The 23,760-nt window shown below is 43.8% G+C and overlaps 2 protein-coding genes across 2 annotated transcripts in view; one reads left to right on the forward strand and one right to left on the reverse strand.

Moving 5' to 3' along the window:
- Positions 1–23,760, reverse strand: part of KRIT1 (KRIT1 ankyrin repeat containing) — a 410,476-nt gene that overhangs the window by 245,146 nt on the left and 141,570 nt on the right. The window lies entirely within an intron of this gene.
- Positions 16,111–23,760, forward strand: part of AKAP9 (A-kinase anchoring protein 9) — a 113,492-nt gene continuing 105,842 nt past the window's right edge. The window contains exon 1 of the mRNA XM_066317183.1: positions 16,111–16,457. Coding sequence (XP_066173280.1) covers positions 16,410–16,457 — 48 coding nt within the window. The 5' untranslated portion in view covers positions 16,111–16,409. The remainder of the gene's footprint in view (positions 16,458–23,760) is intronic.

Raw genomic sequence — 23,760 nt, forward strand, 5'->3', positions numbered from 1 at the left:
AAATACAAAAAGAAAAACCACTGACAGAGTCAGAATACAACCTGATCAGGGTGATGGAAACAGTCCAGATGAGGTGGTCTTCCTGAAACAGAAATCTTGTAGAAAGGTCTGGTAGCTCCGGTCCTCTGGGAATCCAGTGGGTGAGGGCTGCTTCTACTGTCCCAAATCCCAGCTTATATCCAGGTGAGAATGCTTGGCTCTTCTCCATGGGCGGAGCATCTCACAATGGGATGATGAGTCATGGAAGAGAGCCTTAATGGCCCATTAAAGGGAGATAACTCCCGGAGGGAGTTATCTATGAGTCATGCACAAGGCATTGATGGGCCATTAACTGAAGATGGTGATAGAATACATCCTAAACTACAACCCAGGACAATCCACCCCTTATTCTATTACCATCTACAACATGCCTAAATCAATACATTCTTACAGATGAATGCATATATACATACAGAATGAAACCTTACACACTGCTCTCACTTAAAATTAAGTCTCCCTGTGGTACACAACGGGTTTCTCCATCTTTTTGCATTACCCACCAAGTGTACCCAGGTCCTTGAGCAAAGACAATCCCATGGACGGGTCTGCCTTTGCCTGAAGTGGGATTAATCCAAACACTCTTTCCTAAAATGCCCTTCATGTGTACCACAGGTACTTTGTCTCCATCCACTGTGTGTAAGGGTTCAGACTGGGCAGGACCACCTCGATTGATAGACCCTCGGGTGTTGACCATCCATGTGGCTTTGGCCAAGTTTAGTTCCCAATTCTTGAAGGTTCCCCCACCAAGTGCCTTCAGGGCAGTCTTTAATAGTCGGTTGCACCGTTCAACTTTCCCGGCAGCTGGTGCATGATAAGGAATGTGGTATATCCATTCAATACCATGTTCTCTCGCCCAGGTGTTTATAAGGTTGTTCTTGAAATGAGTCCCATTGTCCGACTCAATTCTCTCAGGGGTGCCGTGTCTCCACAGGATTTGTTTTTCAAGGCCCAGGATGGTGTTCCGGGCAGTGGCATGAGGCACAGGATGGGTTTCCAGCCATCCAGTGGTGACTTCCACCATGGTCAGCACGTACCGCTTTCCTTGGCATGTTTGGGGAAGGGTGATATAGTCAATTTGCCAGGCTTCCCCGTACCTGTACTTCAGCCATCGTCCACCATACCACAGAGGCTTCATTCGCTTGGCCTGTTTGATTGCAGCGCAGGTCTCACAGCTGTGGATGACCTGTGAGATGCTGTCCATAGTGAGGTCCACCCCTCGGTCACGGGCCCATCGATATGTTGCATCTCTTCCCTGATGACCAGAGGCATCATGGGCCCAACGAGCTAGGAATAATTCTCCCTTGTGCTGCCAATCTAGATCCACTTGTGATACTTTCACCTTGGCAGCTTTGTCTACCTGCTCGTTGTTGCGATGCTCCTCATTAGCCCAGCTCTTGGGTATATGCACATCTACATGTCGAACCTTCACAGTCAGCCTCTCTACTCGGGCGGCGATGTCTTGCCAAATGTCAGCAGCCCAGATGGGTTTTCCTCTGCGCTGCCAATTGGCCTTTTTCCAGCGATTCAGCTATCCCCACAGAGCATTAGCTACCATCCATGAGTCAGTGTAGAGATAAAGCCTCAGCCACTTTTCTCGTTCAGCAATTTCTAAAGCCAGCTGGACAGCTTTAAGCTCTGCAACTTGACTCGATCCACCTTGTCCTTCGGTAGCTTGTGCAACTTGTCGTGTGGGGCTCCATGCTGCAGCTTTCCATTTCCGGTTAGCTCCTACAATTCGGCAGGAGCCATCAGTGAACAGAGCATATCGTCTTTCAGTCTCCGGTAGCTCATTATATGGTGGGGCTTCCTCAGCGTGTGTTACTTGCTTTTCTTCTTCTTCTTCTTCAGACGATAATCCAAAAGTTTCACCTTCCGGCCAGTTCGTTATAACTTCCAGAATCCCAGGGCGATTTGGGTTTCCAATGCGGGCGCGCTGTGTAATGAGGGCAATCCATTTGCTCCATGTGGTATCGGTGGCATGATGTGTGGAAGGAACCTTTCCCTTAAACATCTACCCCAGCACTGGTAGTCGGGGTGCCAAAAGCAGCTGTGTTTCAGTGCCAATCACTTCTGAGGCGGCTTGAACTCCTTCATAGGCAGCCAAGATCTCCTTCTCTGTGGGAATGTAGTTGGCCTCGGAGCCTCTGTAACTTCTGCTCCAGAATCCCAATGGTCGGCCTCGAGTCTCCCCAGGCACTTTCTGCCAAAGGCTCCAAGACAAACCATTGTTTCCAGCTGCGGAGTAAAGCACATTCCTCACATCTGGTCCCGTCCTGACTGGGCCCAGGGCTACTGCATGAGCAATCTCTTGCTTGATCTGAACAAAAGCTTGTTGCTGTTCAGGCCCCCAGTGGAAATCGTTCTTCTTGCGGGTCACCAAGTAGAGAGGGCTCACGATCTGACTGTACTCAGGAATGTGCATCCTCCAAAAGCCTATGGCACCTAGGAAAGCTTGTGTTTCCTTTTTGTTGGTAGGTGCGGACATGGCAGTGATCTTGTTGATTATCTCTGTGGGGATTTGGCGACGACCATCTTGCCATTTGACCCCCAAAAACTGGATTTCTTGAGCTGGTCCCTTAACCTTGCTTCTTTTAATGGCAAAACCGGCTTTCAGCAGAATTTGGATAATTTCCTCTCCTTTCTTGAAGACCTCCTCTGGTGTATTCCCCCATATGATGATGTCATCAATGTACTGTAGATGCTCTGGAGCCTCACCCTTTTCCAGTGCAGATTGGATCAGTCCATGGCAGATGGTGGGGCTGTGTTTCCACCCCTGGGGCAGTCGGTTCCAGGTGTACTGCACGCCCCTCCAGGTGAAGGCAAACTGAGGTCTGCACTCCGCTGCCAAAGGAATGGAGAAGAAGGCGTTGGCGATATCAATGGTTGCATACCACTTTGCTGCTTTGGACTCCAGCTCGTACTGAAGCTCTAACATGTCTGGCACAGCAGCGCTCAGTGGTGGCGTGACTTCATTCAGACCTCGGTCATCCACCGTCAGTCTCCATTCTCCACTGGACTTACGCACCGGCCAAATCGGGCTGTTGAAAGGTGAACGGGCCTTACTGACCACCCCTTGGCTTTCCAGTTTACGGATCATCTCATGTATGGGGATCACAGAGTCTCTGTCTGTGCGGTATTGCCGACGGTGTACTGTTGCTGTGGCAATTGGTACTTGTTGTTCTTCTACTTTCAGCAGTCCCACAGCAGAGGGGTCGTCTGAGAGACCAGGCAAAGTATTCAACTGTCTGATGTCTTCTTTCATTACTGCAGCTATCCCAAAAGCCCAACGATATCCTTTTGGATCTTTGAAATATCCATTCCTGAGATAGTCTATGCCGAGGATGCATGGGGCCTCTGGGCCAGTTGCGATAGGGTGTTTCTGCCACTCGTTCCCAGTTAAACTCACTTCGGCCTCTAATACAGTCAGTTCCTGGGACCCTCCTGTTACTCCTGTAATAGAAATGGATTCTGTTCCTACATACCTTGATGGCATCATGGTACATTGGGCCCCAGTGTCAACCAATGCCGTATATTTTTGTGGGTCAGATGTGCCAGGCCATCGGATCCACACAGTCCAGTAGATCCGATTGTCCCTTTCCTCTTCCTGGCTAGAGGCAGGGCCCCCCTATTCCTGGTCATCGCATACGTTGTTCTCTTCCTGTAAATGAGTTGTTGAGGTTCCTTCAAGAGGATCAGTCATATCATCATTCCTGTAACGTCTGGAGTTCTGTGCACGAGAGACCGGAGCAACACTGATTCTAGATGAGCTTTTTGTGCTAGGCATTTCTCTTTTCAGTTCACGTACCCGGGCTGCTAAGGAGGAGGTGGGTTTTCCATCCCACTTCTTCATATCTTCTCCATGCTCCCGAAGAAAAGACCAAAGGTTACCTTGGGGTGTGTATCCTCTCTCCCTGGCTGGGGGATGCCTGCTCCTAATCGCAAAGACTCTCGTCGCCTCTGGTGAGATATCTTAAATTTCTTCTTTAAGTTCTTTTTTCAGTTTCTGATGGCCTTCTTCAATTAAGCTCCTGACTTGCTCAGCCAGTCTTGTTTCCACAGATGAGACATGGGCACAAACTGGGGCGGTGACAGTGTCCTCGTAAATCCTTAGTTTGTTAGCCAGGACACCCACCTTGTCCTCACCTTCTCTCCATTGCAGTGTTGCCAGGTAACGTGAGTACATCTCTGGTCCAAGCCGTGCAAATCTCAACCACATCCATGATGTGCACTGGACATCATCTGGGCTCTTAGGAAATCTCTCATCTTCTGCAAAAATGATCTCCAGCACAGCCAATTCCCTTAGGCATCGGATACCTTGTTCTATTGTGTTCCATTTTCCTTGGTGCACTAGGAGGTCTTCTTTACAAAGGTATCTGTCTTTCACACTTGTTAGCAGTCGCTGCCAGAGGCTGAGAGTTTCTTGGGTTTTTCCAATTCCCTGGTCAATGACCACATCCCGGGACAGTGATCCCAGTTGCCTGGCCTCAGTTCCATCCAGAATGGTGTCATTGGCTGCAGCATCCCAGATGCGGAGCAGCCAGGTGAGGATGGACTCGTTGGTCTGGCGGGTGAATTCCCTTCACAGGTCACGCAGCTCACCCAGAGATAGAGACCGGGTGATGATCTCTGTCTCTGTCTCTTCAGCTGAGTGCGAAGGTCCTGCTCCATCCTCGTCAGTCGCTATGCGGACTGATTTGCTCCTTGATTTCTTCTTCTGAGTGGTGGCAACTGCTACTGGTTTAGGCTGTTCCGGTTCAGTGACGGTTTGTGTGGAGATGCTGACAGCACTTTTGGTTCCTTTCTCCTCTGTGACAGTCTGTGTAATCATCGATGCTATTGCTTTGCTTCTTTTTACCTCTTCTACTTCTTTAAGAACATGCTCCAACACACCATGTAGTGTTTTGATTCTAAGCATGGTGCGGGCCGTACAGAGAAAACCAAGCAAGACTAACAAGAACATCATGCTGTCCTTGGCATCCAGAGGGTACTCAATATTTTCAAAAACTGCTGTATCCTTCCTGAAAAGCTGGAAAAAATCATTCTTTACTCCTCCCTACAGGGGCTGGGTGAGATTGTTGAGGCTCCAGACGTAGCATCCTAGACTAGAACAAGAATACAAAACTGGGTATATATTCTGAATAATGTTCACTGCCTCAGATTTTATCAAGCAATGGACATAATAGACCAGTAAAGCAATTTTAGTACCATATCCTGGTCTACGCAGAAGTATTAAGGCCGGCAGATAGTGCCCCATGTTTGGAAAAATGTAGAGAGATAGGTATAAGACACATGTAAGCATGTTGGGCATCATAACAGACAGGTGTCTTCTTCAATAAAATTGTAATTTCTGACTTTTCTTATTGCCTCTGCCGCACGTTGGGCGCCAAAAATATGTTGTGGTTTTGAAAACAAACCAAGTAAGAGGCTCTAAGTCAGAAATAAAATTTAATGAGAAGAAAAGGAAAATAAAATAGAATAAAATAAAATAAATACAAAAAGAAAAACCACTGACAGAGTCAGAATACAACCTGATCAGGGTGATGGAAACAGTCCAGATGAGGTGGTCTTCCTGAAACAGAAATCTTGTAGAAAGGTCTGGTAGCTCCGGTCCTCTGGGAATCCAGTGGGTGAGGGCTGCTTCTACTGTCCCAAATCCCAGTTTATATCCAGGTGAGAATGCTTGGCTCTTCTCCATGGGCGGAGCATCTCACAATGGGATGATGAGTCATGGAAGAGAGCTTTAATGGCCCATTAAAGGGAGATAACTCCCGGAGGGAGTTATCTATGAGTCATGCACAAGGCATTGATGGGCCATTAACTGAGGATGGTGATAGAATACATCCTAAACTACAACCCAGGACACACCTCCAAAGGACAAGTAAAGTGAGTGGAATATTACCCAAGGCCCCTTCACTGGGGCCAGTGAAAGAAGCAGTTTCCCAAACAACTAGCTGGTTTTTTCCTCTCCTAAAGCAAACTTCCCAGGCTTTAAATTTACCTGTGCAAATGGTCCAGTAAGTGCTTCATTTTCTTTGCACCGAGCTATAACACCAACACAGAGATAAACAATAGATATTGGCCCTGGATAATCATGGATCTGCCATTTCCAGTGCTGCTCAGACATAGGGGGGTCACAGCAGCTGTGTCTCAATTCTCTTCACCTCTGTCATAAAAATACACAACTGGCCCATGTCAATGGAGGAGAGAAGTTAGGACACAAAGTATAAAATTGCAAGGGTGAATTTATTCATTGTGAATTTATTCATTCACATGAGGTGCACCAGCCAACATGGGGCACCATCAATGTGGCTTTACACAGGTTCTTTTGGCCTTCGTACTTTCAGGTTCAACGCAATTTGACTAATCACTGACACCCATGCTGCTGATTACCAGTCATAGTAAAACTTTGCAAAACAGCCATATTTTTGCGGGATTCTTGCTGCTTCTCTGCTGATCCAGATGTCCCTGGACCCAGTCTTGACAATTTTCTATAATACAAGATGACACTGAGAGGGTTTCAAACACGTGTCAGAAAGGCTAGGATGCTGGTGGTTATCTTGGTTGTCCAGGCACGTCCTTTATAGACAGCTTTAAGCTTCCAAGGAGCAAAGGCATTTACTTCTAGGATCAGGCAGTGCTTTAGTTTGTTTAACTGAACCATGAATAATACTACAGCATCCAGTAAAATATCCCCATTTCATTTAATTACAGTATATAATGTATACATGAACTAACATACATATTAACGAAATTTCACACTAGAAAGACTGACACACATTTGTGAGGGAAGGGACTTTTTGTAACAATTCCCCGATGTGCTGCAGGTGCAAACAGTCAGTGGAAAGGCACTTGGGCTTGTGATAAATAGGTATGATTCGTGCTGACAAAATTGAAACAGTAATCAGTATTTTAAAACAGTAGTTAAAATGTAACTTTTTAGAAGAGGGAGGGGGGAAGTCTCCCCTCCCTTCTCCAGCAAATGTTCAGTAGAGAGGAAGAAACTGCGATAACAAAGCTCTGTTTGGAGATGGGAGTTTTGAGAAAAATCCAGAGAAACATTAATTAAAATAAATTTATTGCCTCCGTGTACCATGAAATTATTCAGATGTGCATATATAGTATTTACTGACATAATATAGGCTTAGTACACATGTGTAACCAGTGGGCTCATTGGAAGGACACAAGAGGAAGATGAGAGCCTTCATCCCAAAGACCCCCGAAGGTGGGGATGACCGCCTAAAAGGGCCAGTGGAGTATGCACAATGGAGGGGGAAATAGGCGGTGATGAGACCAGCGAGGTAAATCTTACAAATTAAAAATAGGAGGGAATGAGAGGTGACACACAGTATAAAAAGGTTAATTTTAGAACACCTTATTTGTACGAGACACAAGAGACCAAGTCCTGCTCCGTACCCCTCGGGAATGTATCCCGCGGTATAAATTTGCTTTTGTATTATTATTTAGAACCAATGCTCAAATTAAAATTGCTGCTATATTTAATTTCTTTTGGAGTTGGTGGGGGTTTGGGGTTTATTTTGTTTGTTTGTTTGTGGTTTGGTTTGGGTTTTTGATTGGATAATTAAGCAGCACATCCATTTATAACAGGCTCGTGGCCGTCCCCCTTGCAGCGGGATTCTCTGGTTTGTCCTCTTCCCTTGCACCAGCGCAAAGACGGGCCCCGTGTGTCACCCCGTTGCCCGGTGAGACTGTCCTGCTGGAGCAGCCCACACCTTCACACGAACCCATCAAACCCCATGGAGGATACCTTTTCACCTCACGGACTACGAGCCACACGCACTGACCACAAATCGTGGGGCTCCTTGGAGTCCCCGAATGGAAAGTGAACCGCGGGTGCCCGGCAGCCGCTGCGCTGGGCGGGCGGCACGGACAGCCCCGGCACGGACAGACCCGGCACGGACAGCCCCGGCACGGACAGGCCCGGCACGGACAGGCCCGGCACGGACAGCCCCGGCGGGAACAGACCCGGCACGGACAAACCCGGCACGGACAGCCCCGGCACGGACAGGCCCGGCACGGACAGACTCGGCACGGACAGACCCGGCACGGACAGACCCGGCACGGACAGACCCGGCAATGACAGACCCGGCAATGACAGACCCGGCAATGACAGACCCGGCACGGACAGCCCCGGCACGGACAGCCCCGGCACGGACAGCCCCGGCACGGACAGGACCGGCACGGACAGCCCCGGCACGGACAGACCCGGCAATGACAGCCCCGGCACGGACAGGCCCGGCACGGACAGGCCCGGCACGGACAGGCCCGGCACGGACAGACTCGGCACGGACAGGCCCGGCACGGACAGCCCCGGCACGGACAGGCCCGGCACGGACAGCCCCGGCACGGACAGCCCCGGCACGGACAGCCCCGGCACGGACAGCCCCGGCACGGACAGGCCCGGCACGGACAGACTCGGCACGGACAGCCCCGGCACGGACAGCCCCGGCACGGACAGGCCCGGCACGGACAGCCCCGGCACGGACAGGCCCGGCACGGACAGGCCCGGCACGGACAGCCCCGGCGGGAACAGACCCGGCACGGACAAACCCGGCACGGACAGCCCCGGCGGGAACAGACCCGGCACGGACAGGCCCGGCACGGACAGCCTCGGCACGGACAGCCCCGGCACGGACAGACCCGGCACGGACGGACCCGGCACGGACAGCCCCGGCACGGACAGACCCGGGTCTCCTCCTCGGGCCGCCTCAGGCGGGACCCGCCCAGAGGCGCGGCCGCCTTTGTTCCCGGCGCGGTCGCATTTCCACAGCCGCGTTACCCACCACTGCTTTTGTAGCTGAGCCAGTGGCCAGAAGATGGCAGCAGACGATAAAATAGCCCCGAATTTTGGTCCCAGCTATTGCTCGCGAAGATGTGTGTCCCCCCCGAAAGCCTTTTACAGCAAGGCTTCGATCCGCTGCAGCAAGCGGTGGCCTACAAACCGCTTGTGCTCAACTCACGTAGTTTTTAAACCGTCGGGTTTACAGCAGCAGGTAGAAAACAATTTGTTCTTAAAAGAATGTTTGGTGACAACAAAAGCTGGTTCGTGCCAAGGGAGCAGGAGCCGGTACACAGGCTGGCCAGCTCCAGGGCGTGGGGCTTTGAAATCATGAAATTGTTTGGGCTGGAAAGGACCTTTTAAATGTCATCCAGTTCCAACCCCTCCACCATGGGCAGGGACACCTTCCACTAGAAATAGGCTGCTCAAAGCTCCATCCACCCTGGCCTTGAGAATCTGCTGGCGTGGGACCCGGCAGCAGCCAGCCCTGCCTTCACAGAAGGGCTAACAAGAAAAACAATAAATCTCTCTCAATAGGTAAACTATTGTATCTGCTTTAAACTCCTCATGGTTATGTCTGCAACACTCACCCAGGTGCTGATCCACAATATTTTGAGGTAATATTTTGAGGGTAAAGCAGGAGTAGTATGTGGCTCCATGGGAAAGTGACCATACCACATTCCACCTCCTGATGGACACCCCAGTGTGTTAGATCGTCCCGGATTTCCATATGCACACAGCAGTTCAGTCATCATAGAATCACAGGATCACAGGATACAATGGTCTCAGTTGGAAGGGACTTCAGAAATCATCTATTTCCAGCCCCACCACCATGGGCATTGCTCAAAGCCCCATCCAACCTGGCCTTGAATACTTCCATGGATGGGGTATCCACAACTTTTGTGGGTAACCTGTTCGAGTGCTGCACCACTCTCACAGTAAAGAATTTTTTCCTAATATCTAATCTAACCATGCTGTCTTTTACTTTGAAAGCATGCCTCCTTGTCTTGTCACTACATGCTCTTGTGAAAAGTCCCTTTCCATCTCTCTTGTAGAATCCCTTCAGTGACTGCAAAGCTGAAATAAGGTCATCCCAAAGCCTTTTCTTCTCGGGGCTGGAATAAATCCTTTTGCCAGGGTGTTAGTGAGGTCTTTGGAAGTCCTAAGTATTTCTCCTAGCTCTGCTGTGTCTTTGAAACTCTTTATTTGAGGTGGCAGAAGATTTTCCTGAGTAGTAAAGTTAAGTCTAGGCAATTCTTTGCTCTTACCAGTACTTATGGGATTACCTAACCTGACATGCCAGCTCTTCCTTCCCCATAAATACTACTCAAAAAGCCATGAGTCCCAGTATGGTACAATGATTTAGAAGTAATACTTATTAAGTAACAACATTTTTATGTATTTTGAGACTTGATGAAGTATAAAAAACAAACAAGTATTTTGCATTTTAGCACAAAAATATATTATAATAGTTAAAGTTTTAGGAAGTTTCTTCGGATTTTGTAATTGTTGCCTGGAGCACTTCATCTCAGATACTGTCAGAAATTCTGGAATTTTTAAAAATACACTGGGAATGCTGATCTGTCAGGTGAACAGTATGGACAAATTCAAAGAGAAACTGGTGATTGGTACTGTGCTGAAATGTGGACATTCTATTAAATTATTAATTTCTTCCATGTTCTAAATGGAATTTTATTCATTACACTTGACCATATAAAATAGCAGAATAGTAGGAAAATAACTCACTTTTATACCATCATGTGCAATAGGCTGAAGAGATTCTTATTTTGAACCTCCATATAAACTTGGAAAATTGTGACCAATTATAAAGAAATATGCACCATAATAGTTATACATATATCGCATACAAATAACTGACTTTTGCTAAAAATTAATCCTTGTTGTTACCTCAGATATCAAGTGCCAATTTGAAGCTTCAGGGTCACTTAACTAATTAGCTGTATTAGTTGCAATTTTACTTAAATTACCTTCCTTGAAACATTATGCCTGCAGAATAAATTATTCATCTCACAAAACTTCTTGGCTAAAGAGTCTTGCCTCTTCCTAGTTACAGTGTTTTCATTGAAGCAACAAATAAATACCAGAGTATTTATCTTAATTAATTAAATTACAAGGAATAGACTCAAATATATGTCCAAAAAAGATATGTGGAGCTTACAATTAGTCAAACTAGAAGCTGTGCAATTCCAGCATTCAGAAAAGAAAGACAACCATCTCCAGGAGGTTTGTGTTACTGTAGTAGCACAAGAGGTCTATGTTTTAACACTTTAGTACGAGTTATTTTACTGTATTGCCAGCAAGATGAAAAATGTTTGGTTTTGGAAACAAGAAAAACACTTTCCTGTGCTCAACTTGATTGTGTCTGATTGAAGCATGCTAGCAAGCCCACAATTATTCAAGTATTAAGTGAATGCCTGAATCATATACACGGAAAGCTTTAGTGTCTGATTTCTTCTGCCACCTCTTGTAACAAAATTTACTTTCATTTAGAAAAAAAATGCTTGCTGTACAGACATTTGGTGGGACACTAGTTGCAATGGTTAATATAGGTTTGTCCAACTTCACAGCTGCAGATGTGGGTTAAAAATTACTTTTTCTAATTTTTTCTTCTTATGTGGGAACATTTCATTTTCATCCTCAGTGCCATTTTTTTTCATAGGCTTTGGTACCTTCATTTAGAAATATATATATGAGAATAGAAATTTTAGCTGTTACATAGGAACTTGATTCTAAAATATTCATCAGTTGCCTCATTTATTAATTTTTCAAACTGCTATGCTTCACTAGTCATTTCCAAAAGAAAATAGGAAAACAACAACAACAAAAATAGCCATGCTTTTAAAAGCATGTCTTACATCTCTAGCTCACCTACTTTTTAACTAGTAAGCCTCACTGTTTGTTCTGCAGTGGCATCTGTTCTGCTCTGCTTTGAAGGAGAAAACATTTGTCTCTCTCTAAAACACAAGCTAGTCCTAACACAAATAACACACCTAAACGTCGCTAGGGTGAAAGTTTTATAACATGCAGTCAGACTAGCTGAATATAATAGACCGAGTTCTACCTGAAATTTGAGTTTACTTCCACTTGCTAACAGCCAATTAACATAAACAGGTAATCCTCCCTCAGCAGTACCTGCAATGGGTCCGTGAAATTGGGAACTTTACATATTTTACCTGAATCAGACGCCTGCTTCAGGCAAGCCAACCAAGCAGCACTTCAGGAGACTCCAGGGCCAAGGCTCTGAAGAACTGAAGAGCAGATGATAGTGGAAAGATCCAGCTAGACAGACTGTGACAAAGGCACAGGTAAGCTAGTCTTTAAGTCATCTTCATATTCTTCGTGTAAGCTCACACTGAGGTGAAGGTAAATCTGTTTGGTTACCATGCACTATGACAGGTATGCACTAAGGCATTTTCATACTGGCAGGACCATCTGCCATAGAACTTCCACTAGGTTCAGTGAAAAGCGGTGCATATCCTGGTCAAATAAAACCTTCACCATGGTCATCTCTCTGACAGAGGTGTCTCTTATGTTCCCACTTGATCCCTTTAATGTTCACTATAATAGAAAGTGTTATCCTAACCAGGTAAGTTTTATACAGCAGGTCAAGAACCATAGCAGAAGTGTTGGACATACTCTGATGAAAGACAGTCAGGTCTTAGCAAACACCTCATCTCCCTTGCCATCATCTCTGATGGGCAATATGATTTGTCTTAAGGTGAGAACACTAGGTGAGAATTGCAGGAGGAATTATTTGGATGCTCACTTAATCAATGCTTTCCAGAGATGAGGAAGTTGCTGTTGTGGTTGACTTTGTTACGTATCCACCTGCAAAATCTATAAAATGCTGCTGAAGACTGGGTCAGCCAGCTGAGTAAACTGGTGTCCCGAGGTTGCAGGCAGCTAACTGGGGAATCCCCAGCCCCACAGGGACACCTGCAGCATATGTCCAGCCCAAAGACAGGGAACGCACACTTTTGGGTGGATGAGTAAAGGTGCTAAGATCTGGTAAGACACAAAGGTAAAATCCTAAAGTAGCTACATAGGTGCTTTGTAATTCAGAATTCAGCAAGGCCAAAGACTGTAAACCTCTTCATTTGTAGCCAAACCTGATACATTATAACCTTTTATACCTGCTTATATTATATACTTCACTGACAACATTTAGATGCTGTATTAGCAACAAATCTAATCATAATATTCCACATAATCCATGTCATATTTCTCGTGCCTGACCAAGTCTTCTCTCTACCACTCTACCACACATATGAGGGTCATACCCATTAACAGGAAGACTACTTCTTTATTAATTAGATTGACCAAATACAGACATTTAAAATCCAAAAATATTCTTAAAAATTAAAATTTAAGAATTTAAGAATTTAAGTTTAAAATTAAAAACTAGAAAGTGGCATGGTCACTGTATTGCTGAAGTTATGACACCTGAGAATACACAATATCTGTGCTCCTTACCTGTTGGAAGAGGTTGTATTATCATCTTATGCCTGTGATTTTTTTTAAATTTTTGCATATTTTTTCAATATGTGATTTACTAGCAGGATGCTGTGATCTGACGGCCCTCTGATTATGGCTTAAGTGGATTGTGATAGAATTTGAATCTCCTAATTAGAACTTTGTGATTATCACACATGGTATTTAGGCTTCATCTTTTGACTTCCCAATCCACTAAAGTGCCACAATGAAAGTCACCAGGCATACATTCTCTGAACAGTGAATAAAGGAAACAGAGGAGGTAGGAAGAATGTGGAGTTTCATTGTTAGACAAAATGCTGTAGATGAAGAAGCCTTTGTCTTTGTCCCCAGACAAACACAACTAAAAATTAGCTCTGATATTCAAAGCTGGTTCAGTGCCATTTTGTATATAAACATTTTTCCATACTAAATTTATTTCTAAATAAAAATAATACTAGGCAAAAACACCAGTTCTTCCTGTTTTGGAGAATGTCTGGCCTAAATTTCTTTCCTTTTTAATCTGTTTCACTTCACACATGCTATTGAAAGCAGTTTACATGTTTAACGTATGTGAATTCAATGAATGTTAGAGTTATTCAGCACTTTCTCACGTACTTGGGCAAACGAAAATTATTAGTCAATTCTGAGAATTAAGCAAACAAGATGAATGCCTATCTGTAACTGAAAGTTTAATTGGCTAACCAAGTTGTGAATTCTGGACAGCTTGCCCTGCATGAATGATAAAATAAGAATTAAAATAGCTGAAGCAGAAAATCATACTGTATGGGTTTGGTTGGTTTGGGGTTTGTTTTTTGGTTTTTTTTTTTTCCCTAGGAGAGAAAGTCCTGTTCTTCCAATGTTCAGGGGATATGGAAATATAATTCCTTGAGATATTATATCTAGTAGTAATTTCCACAGTATTCTATTATAGTTTGTCAGTATGGTTTTCATGACTTTCATAGTCATGAATTAGGTGTTAAGCTAAAATCCAGTAGAATTACATGGATATAAGCCTGTAAGTAAAAGGAAAATTAGGCCCATCAATTCTTACCATTAATTCAAGAACCCATTTAATTGTAGGATATGGGAAGCTTGTATTTATCTTCTAAATGGGATAGTTACTGACAAATTATTATCAAAGTGTCATGTCTGTGTGAAATTTTACCGACATCTGATAGCTAGTTCTACAACAGGGGTCTCTGACAGTCAAGAGGAATGTCACTGACACAGAAAAGGTGATTTATTTTTCCCTCAGGGGTCTCTGGGTCCTTGTAGTTGCTGGGAAAAATCTTCTATTTGTACAGGCTTTGAGGAGGTACTTCATTTTACTGACTTAGGAACATATTTTTAAGAAGTTAACTCAAATTTATGTTATGGTAAAAATCTTTCCTCTTTAATTATTTTTTCTCATTTTCACTGGCTCCTTTATTCTATAACATGATTTTCCTGTAGTGGAATGGCAAAGTCTGAGAACCTTAACTGAAACATATGGCTTGCTTCAAATATGAAACAACAGATAATGCAGACATTTTTCATTCCCTATGATGGATGATGTTTTCTTTTTACATAAATGGTATACATTCCTTTTCAATTAAAAGTTGAGAATGTTGTTTTGTGCACAGGAATGCACTTTACCTGTACTTGTTAACAAATTATTTCAGACTTTTCCATGAAATGTAATGGAGGAGGAAAGGAAAATCCTTTAAAAGGTCAGACTGTAGGTTTAGTTTACTTTGGTAGTAATATGGGTGTGGCATTTTGTTGCTAGGTCACCTAATTTACCTTTTTTTTTTTTTTTTTTTAACTTGCTCTTGGTCAGTAATACTGTGCAAATAACGTTTTCTTTTGTATTTTTGTTTGTTTGGGTGTATCCCGTTTTTGCTGGAAAATTCAAGCAAGGAAAGAATGTATACTAAAGGAGCCATGTTCAAAAAAGATCAGCAAAGCGGAGATCTAAGTTAATTCGGAAAGATTTTGAATTTTCCTTTTAGTAAAGTACCATGATTCCAAATGCAGAATAAGGAATCCGTTCACATTGCACGTTCCAGGGAAGCCTTTTTTCTTCCTTTGTGTGTAAGCCTGTGCCATCCATCGCACCATCACAAACGGAGCCCACGCCAGGGGGAACTGAAAGAAAAAGCACAATAGGACACGTGATACAAATTGCTGTCAGCCTTTCAAGGCACACATTCAGTATACTATTAAATTATCTCAGAAAATGGCTTTGTATTTGCTGAAGTATAGACATTGTATGAGCATTTAATTGCCACATGCCATATTCCCCGTTGTGCTTTTAACACACTTCTTCCAGCCCGCCTGGCACGAAGAGCGCATTGTAAGTATTTTTAACAGAGGGGGCTACACATCCTTTGTTGTCATCCTTACACAGTCTGCGGCACACGCTCGGGAAGCTCGTTGTAAGCCTTAGATCGAGCTGTAGGATCCCTGCAATTGTGCGAGCCGCGCGCAGGAGCAGGACAACACCTGGAAAATCAGAACTGTCAGAATTAGCCTTCTAACAGGGACACGGGATTGGCGGGGCAGCAGAACTCCGGTGCTGCCCGTTCGCAGTGCAGCGAGCGCCGGACGCCTCGGCGGTGCCGTTCCTTTGTGGGCAGCGGGAGCCCCCCGCCTCTGCCCGCAGGGTGCGGGGTGCGCAGGGGGTGCGCAGGGGGTGTGCCCACCGGCGCTGTCCGCGCCCGCTGCCCCCGGCACCGCCGCTGCCTTGCGGGGACCAAACCCGCTCCTCGGGGGGCGGCTCCGGAGGGACTCGGCGGCGGGCGGGCGGCGGGCGGGGGTCGCCCGCGGGCAGAGGCGCCGGGAGCGGCCGGGGCGCGGGGAGGAGGGGCCGGCGGCGGCGGGAGGAGGAGCGGGCGGCCGCACGTCACTTTCCCCGGCCGCGTGTTTACGTGGAGCTGAAGATGGCGGCGCCGGTGGCCCCGCCACGGCAGCTGTCGCCGGTGTGAGGCGGGACGGGACCGGAGCGGACAGCGAGCGTGTGCGCCCCGGCCGAGGGGAGGGCGCGGGGCGAGCCCCTCCTCCTCCTGCCGGTAACACCCCGCTCTCCCGCACAGACGCCATGGAGGACGAGGAGCGGCTGAAGAAGCTGGAGGCTGGGAAAGCCAAGGTAGGAGAAGGAGGCGGTGGCGTGGCGGGGGGACGGCGGGGTGAGGGCGGGGGAGGTTGTCAGCGAGGCCGGGCCGGGCGGCGCGGAGCGGCGGCGGAGCGGGGCTGCGGCAGGGGCTTGGCGCGGGGCCCCGCCGCGAACAAAGCCGCGGGCGGAGGAGGCGCTCTGTGCCGCCCGCCCCGCGCTCCCCCGCCCGCCGCGGGGCCGGGCCGCGCTCCCGGCCGGGCCGTGGGTGCCGCTGCCCGGCGACACCGGCCCCCGATGGCTGCCCCGCCACAGGTGCCCGTCAGGGGCCGGTCGGTGACAGCCCGGACAGCGCCCGCTGCGGCGCCGGGCGGGGGAAGAGCCGAGGAGGAAGAGGAGAAGGAGCGTTAACCTCATTACCCTTCGCAGCCGAGACGCGAATCCCGTTTGCCTCTTAAGCCTGGGGAAACCTGTGAACCTTTAAGGAAGTTTATGAAACCGACAGCTGTTCCTCGGTGTGGAACTAAGGCCGTGAGAGAGCCTTAGGAGGCGGAGGATTAGCGATGCCGCCAGCGGTGCGGTGCCTGTCGGGCGGGCTGGGAACGCCGTGAGTGACCCGCGGGTCCCCGCCGTGTGTGCCGGCACCCGCGGAGCTGCGCGCCGCCGTCAGCGCCTCGGGGCCGCCAGGCGGCTCAGACGCTGCTCTGCGGGCTAACCCAAGGGTTAATCGGGGAGCTTATCATGGGAGTCTAAGCACGGCTCAGTACGCGCCGACTTGCGCAGCATTTCGCCTTCTGGGCAGCAGACCAGACTGCACTTCAGGAGGACCTGGTTTTAACTTCAAAGAAAGCTTTGGTGTGGTCAACGAGATAAGCTAATTAATGGCATTCTAGATAAAATTAGTGTTTTGGCGTTAGGTACCATCTATTTCCTTCCTGTAGTCATACCTAAATGATAAGAGTTCAGAAGTTGGTCAGTCATTCATGCTAAAGATAAGCATTTAACTTGGCAGGAGCTAATAGTACAGGCAAAAAGAAGACAAGCTGAAGATGAAACTATGAAACATCTTTGTCTTATATATGCAGACTATGGAAAAGATATAGTTCCATCTGCAAAGTATTGTCTATTATATTAAATAGGTATAAATATATAAATAGGTATATATAACATATATATATAGGTATTAAATGTTATATTAAATAGGTGTTTTGCTGTATTTGTGAAAAACTTCTTAGTGTTTTTCTGTTTGAGTTCAAAATATCTGTTGGGAGAATCTCCTAGATGGAGTTGTATGCTTATATAGAAAAACCTGTTCTTAAATGCTTAGTGCAAGAGTGGTGTTTGCACAATATTATGTAGCACTCATAAAAGGCACAGAGACAAATTAGATCCTGGTGGCAGTACATTCTTTCACAGATTGGCTAATTCTTTCGCAGAAAATTAGAAAGTAGTTCACAAAGAAAATGGTTAGATTAAATTTGCCAGTATTATAAATCACAATGAAGATTTAGATTTTTCTGCTCTTGTTGGCCTGGGATTAACACAGAAAATTAATGACAATTGCTGAAAATTCAACCAAAAGCTAGGACTCTAGCAGGAATTCAGTGACTTCCTTCAAACTTTGAGAAAAGACATGTACACTTTACTAATTTATTCTGTATTTTAAGAGTACTGTCATAACTTTCACTTTTGTTTTAGTCATTTCTGTCTAAAACCTAATGCTGTTCTTGTAAATATTTGCCTGAAGACCTTAGTATTCTATGCTTTTAATGTCCCTTGTAATTTAAGGGACATTAAATCATTATCACTCTTTAAAGCTATACATGGTATATGTGAAAAGGGATTATAAAAGCAGTGTGAATTTTTTCAGATTTGTTGTGTTCTGTGTTACATTTACCCCTTTTTTACATGTGAATGTAAAAAATGTGCTGTATAGTGGAGATTATGTTACAATCTTTCAGTGACAAATGTCACCGATAAAAGCAGAAGAGAAGAAATTGTGTTAGCAGAGAATGGAAGCAGGAGTTGCTCCTGCAGCTGCTTTTCTCTTTTTCAAACACATTCACAGTAGTGTAATCAGTGCATCTCCTAAAATTGCCTGGCTCCAATGGGTATTTTCTGCAAACCACAGCAAGAGGCATCTGGAAAACTTTTGAGCTTTATCACTTGAGAGTTATTTAAATAAAATATCCGAAAAAATGTGTTTAAACATAAGTTGTTACTGTGCCAAAAAGTGCAGGTATTGCTGCACTACAGACAATTTAAACCATCCACCTGAAATTACAAATTTTAAATAAGATGTTCCATAAACTGCAGGATCAATGTAGGTAATGAATGTAGGGAGTCTGGTAAAGGTCCTGGTAGATGCCATGAAGGTGTCTGGTACATTGCTAACAGTGGAGTTATTATTCACACTTGGATTCGTGTTTGGTTTGGGTTGGTTTTTTTTTTTTTTTGTAAAGTAGGCACTGCTAAATCTTAGTGTCTCTGTATTAAACCATATGAACTTTCATGTAAAGCAACAATTTGATTGTTTTCTGATATCAAGAGGACAGATGTGGCATTTGGTTTTGTCTGAATTTATCTACAATGGAACTTTTTCTTGATGTCTTTGAAGACACTGTCCCCCTACATAGATCTTTTACAGAGAGGTGTATTAAAAGTGGATTTTCTGCAAATTAATTTTCTTCAGAGTCCTCCTTTAAGGTTACTGGAAATGAGAAGCTTGATTGAATGGTGCTAAGTGTACTCAAGCCTGGCAGAACAGGTCTCAGTGTGACCACACAGCCTTTGCCAGTACATAATTTGAAAATTGGAATAAAAAGTCTTGGTGGAAGCTCACCAATCTTCATGTGTACCTGCTGATTTTCGGAGACTACACCAAGTCTGCGTTATGAAGCAGTTTGCACCATGTGTTGTTGTTCTGTCTGTTACAAGCCTGCAAAGGCAAGGGAGGCACAAAGTTAAGCACGGTAAATTACATGCTCCTTTCCCAGACCTGTAGTCAGTCATTCATTTTCTTTTCCCGCGAGGTAAATCTGCTGAATATTAACCCAGCCTCTATAAATGTCTGTCTCCCTTCCATTGAAATGATCTCTCTGTTCCTCTTAGAACTCCCTTCTACCCCAAACAGGCCATTTCTTTTCTCTTATCTCATGATATCATAATGAAGAGGCAAGAAGAGTGTTTGTTAGAAAGGCCAGCTAAGGCAAATGGTGTTGACTGTGATGGAAAGTGGAAGGGAGAAGATGTGTGCCAGCAACAGAAATATGAATGTAATGCTATTAGATTGACCAGTGTCCTAAAACACAGTGGCATTAGAAATCCATCAGATGTATCTTGGGCCTTGCTGAGGAGATTCTGGAATATTGCTGATGGTCTGAGACAGTGAATATGTACCTGGTCTTGAAAAAAAGACTACAGAGGATGGTGGTTGAAGATCTTGATACGACATACTACATGTGGATTCCTGTGTGCATCAGTTTGGTTGGAAAGCTCATCAGTACCTCAGAGGGTACTATTTGTGGTAGTTGGGCATTTTAATTTAATGTATTTATTTAGCAGTTTAGTAACTGGCTTTTCTTATTAGGATGTGGCACTGTCTTCATCAACTTTCAAAACTACAGTGAGTAGTTTGCTAGCTTCAAAATAGAAACATCAGTGATTGGATTCCCCTGTCAGAAAGTGGCTGAGGGTATTTTGGTATAAAGCTTTTGAAATTTATAAAAATGTTTTAATTTCTATGCACACAGACACACATGAAAGGCACAGCTGCTGTAACTGGCGAAATTGAAATGAAGCTATCAACAGCAAGTTTTATGCAATGATCCATTTTAGAGTACTGAAATTTAGTTAGCAAAGTATTTAAGTAAGTGTTTAAATTTCTAGTGAGCAAAGGGCACTCCTTAGCTATATGCTTGTTTTTCCTGTGGGAGAGGTGAGCAAAGGAAAGATACTAATACACTTTGTAAATTCTAAATTCTCTTGGGTTGGTCTAGGATTTGAGGTCTAATGTTAGAAATACATAATTTAGTGTCTTGTTTTTCAAAGCTTTTATGCATGTTTGAAATACATTGTTGCAGTGTTCTAAGAAACTATGTAATTGTTAGCAAACCTGAAGAAGAAATTAGTGAGTTGGTTTAGTTTAAACACTTGAGAACAGAGTAAGGGCTGTTATTGCTTTTGATCTATACTAAAAAATCGCTGAGCAAATGGAGCAGTGATGTTGGTTGGGGAAGCTCTAATGGCTCTCAGTGGACAAGTATTACAGGTTGTATAACTAATTTGGAAAGTTATCTTCATAAATTGAATAGTCAAAAAAAATAATGACGTATTTTGTCATCTTGTCATGCATGTAAATATTTCAGATGGCTGAAGATGAAAATGATATGTATTATTAAAATAGCATTGTCTAAGAGTCTGGGAATGTTAGTATTGTTATGTTGGTTGGTTTTTTGTTTTTTTTTTTTTTTTTTTTTTGAGGGGAGAAAAAAAATTTCCTCACTCATCTCTAGCCTCTTTGGACTGAGTAGTTTGGTCTTGGAAAGGTGTTGATACACTGGAGTTTTTTAAAATAAAACACTCAAGCAAACATGGAATAGTTATGTGACTCAGTGATTAAAGCTTTGATTTAAATCCCCCAGAAGAACTCAAAGTATAGGTTGTGTGTAAAACATAGTCCTTTAAAACTTCCTGTAATTTACCTGAACATGAAAAAAAGCTGCATCTCAGTGGTTATTAAAGAGCTTTTCATCACTGAAGTCACATATTACAGAATATACTAGTTTGAAAGGGGCCTACAAGGATCATCAAGTTCAACTCTTAAATGACTTAAGACAGTTATATATGGGGATTGAACCCACAACCTTTGTGCTATCAGCACCATGCTCTAACCAACTGAGGTAATTTAAGGGTCAGTCAAATTAAATAGATTTAAGACTTACATGTCATTAAATAGCTGGGCAAGTAACACATCATCTTTTGCTTTCAAGTGTAGGCTGTTCGTTTTGTTTATCCTGTCTACCTCAAATAACTTGAGCAAAAATACAAATGGAATTATGGAAGGAAGAATTTACTTTTCAGTCTGCATTCTTCTACTCTGCTTTTCTCTTAAAAGTAGTATTTGCCATATCACAAAGTACTGATTTCATCAAAAAACCCTAGTCATTGTGGTCACTCTTCATAAATTATGGACGGGAGAAGCTCTTTGAGTTGAGAATTCACAGCATGACAGTGGTGCTCTGTCTATATCTGAAGATGCTGGTGTGTGTAAATGGACAAGAAAGGGAGCAACTGGATCTTTTAAGAGTTTCCTGTAAAGGTGTGGGAAAGCTTTGGCTCGAGAGTATAGTGAAACTATGAAAAAGTACTATAACAAACAGTTTATTTGATGGAACCCTTTTTCTTGCACATGAAGATCCTCAGAAATCTGTATCTAATTCCTGGGCATTATTTTATTGTATTGCGAAGCTGTTTTGTTTTCTAGGTCCTTCTGATCTTGTGGGGTTTGACTTCTTTTTGTTTACAGGCTTCAGTCTGCTTGCTCCTTTGCATCTCTGTCAATTTTAAATGCAAATAATAGAAGGTATGTGAGTTGCATATGTGTATTTTGGTTATGAACATGAGTAAGCTTAAAAGCTTACTTTGTGTTGCAGATAAAATCACAGATATAAGGACTGAACATTGCCCTGGAGAGAACACATGTGGTTTAAAAACTTTTTTGAGTAAAAGAAGATAGGGCAGAAATTGAGTAGAGGTGAGAAAGGAACTAAGTGTGAGGTGTTCAGCTTGTGCATGCTTTTATTTTTGTTCGGAACAGTGGATATCTATTCTGTATTGTAGAAAAAAAAGATTTTACATACATTTGAGATATATTTATATTCTGTCTAGATAATTGATTACTACTGGGGTGGTGCATAAGGTGAGCATAAGATGAGATGTGTTCAAATTTTTTGTGGACTCTATCAGGTATTTGTTTAAAAAGTACTTGAATTGAAATCTGGGATTTCAGCTCTCTTTTAAAAAGTGAAACTACTAGAAGTTTTCCTGTTTCCAAGTGTTGGTTTTTTTTCATATTGTTTTGACCTCCATTTCCCTCATTCCAAAGATCTTTTCTTCCCTTTGATACAGGGCTTGATTATTGGTTTTAGAAGTTATTGGCAATGTATCCTTTTGTTCAAGTCTTTAAAGGACTTCTCTACTTTCCAATAGTGGTGCGAGGTAGAACGAGCTGTAGTTTATACTTGTTTTCTTCTGTGAATGCATAGGAATATCACTTCAAAATAACCTTTGTTCTTCTGCCAGTTTAGAGAGGGTTGTTCTTTAATCAAAAATGCTAGTGAATTTCACAAAAATAGAGAAAAGGTCAACACAGTATTGTTAGTGGCACTGTGAAAGCAAGAAATGGCATTGTAAAAATGCAATTTAAAATGGTTTCTTGTTCCTTGTGTAAGGAGAAGGAATTACACAAAAGAAAGCATAAAGTTGCTCTTTGCCTACTTTCAAGACTCTTCATTTCTGTGGTCTTCTTTCCAGCTGCTTATTTTCTTAGTGTGCATGTTGCAATAGCAAAGCAGACATGACTGCAACATTTGTTTCCCTGTTATAACTAGAATCTAGAAAAGTTTGTTTGTTGGTACTTATTTGGAAATAAGCTTGATCAACATAACAAATTCATTCTAAAGGAGTTTCAGCAAAGTGTATCTGATACCCCAAGGAAATTGAACTTTTTGGCATATGTAGGTGTTGCCAGAAAATCCTGTATTTTTTTCTGACAGGAAAGAACCAATCAACTAGGTGCTTTTAAATATTGATGCACAAAGATATTAACTGTAGAATAATATAGGGTTACTCTAGCATCTTAGAGTTTGGAGTAGTGAAAAATCTGATAAAAATGAGGACAAAAGAAAATGAGGACAAAACAAAGTAGGTCCAATTTTGTTCAACTACCATATATTGCAGCGTAAGATTATATACTAGTAACACAATTGTTGGGAATCCTAATTTAGAGTCTGAAAGCTCTTTCTTAAATATCTGCCCCACACAGAGAGACTTCAAGGTATTTCTATGTATTTATTTCAAAATAATTTTGTTACTGATACAAGCTAGCATGTCACTTTGAATTTGGAACAACAAATTGAACCATAGTTCAACAAAATACATTTGATAATTGCCATCTTTTAACTGCTATGCTGAAACAAATAGTTCTTGACGTTTATGTTGACAAGATGATTGTTGACTGCAAAGGGTTGCTACACCCTATTGTGTTAGTGATTCTAGTGTTCCTGTTTATTGAAGGAAACCTTAATCTTCATTTTCCTGTGATTTCTTGAGAAACCAA

This window comes from Sylvia atricapilla, chromosome 1 (genome assembly GCF_009819655.1).
Source record: "Sylvia atricapilla isolate bSylAtr1 chromosome 1, bSylAtr1.pri, whole genome shotgun sequence".
Lineage (NCBI taxonomy): Eukaryota > Metazoa > Chordata > Aves > Passeriformes > Sylviidae > Sylvia > Sylvia atricapilla.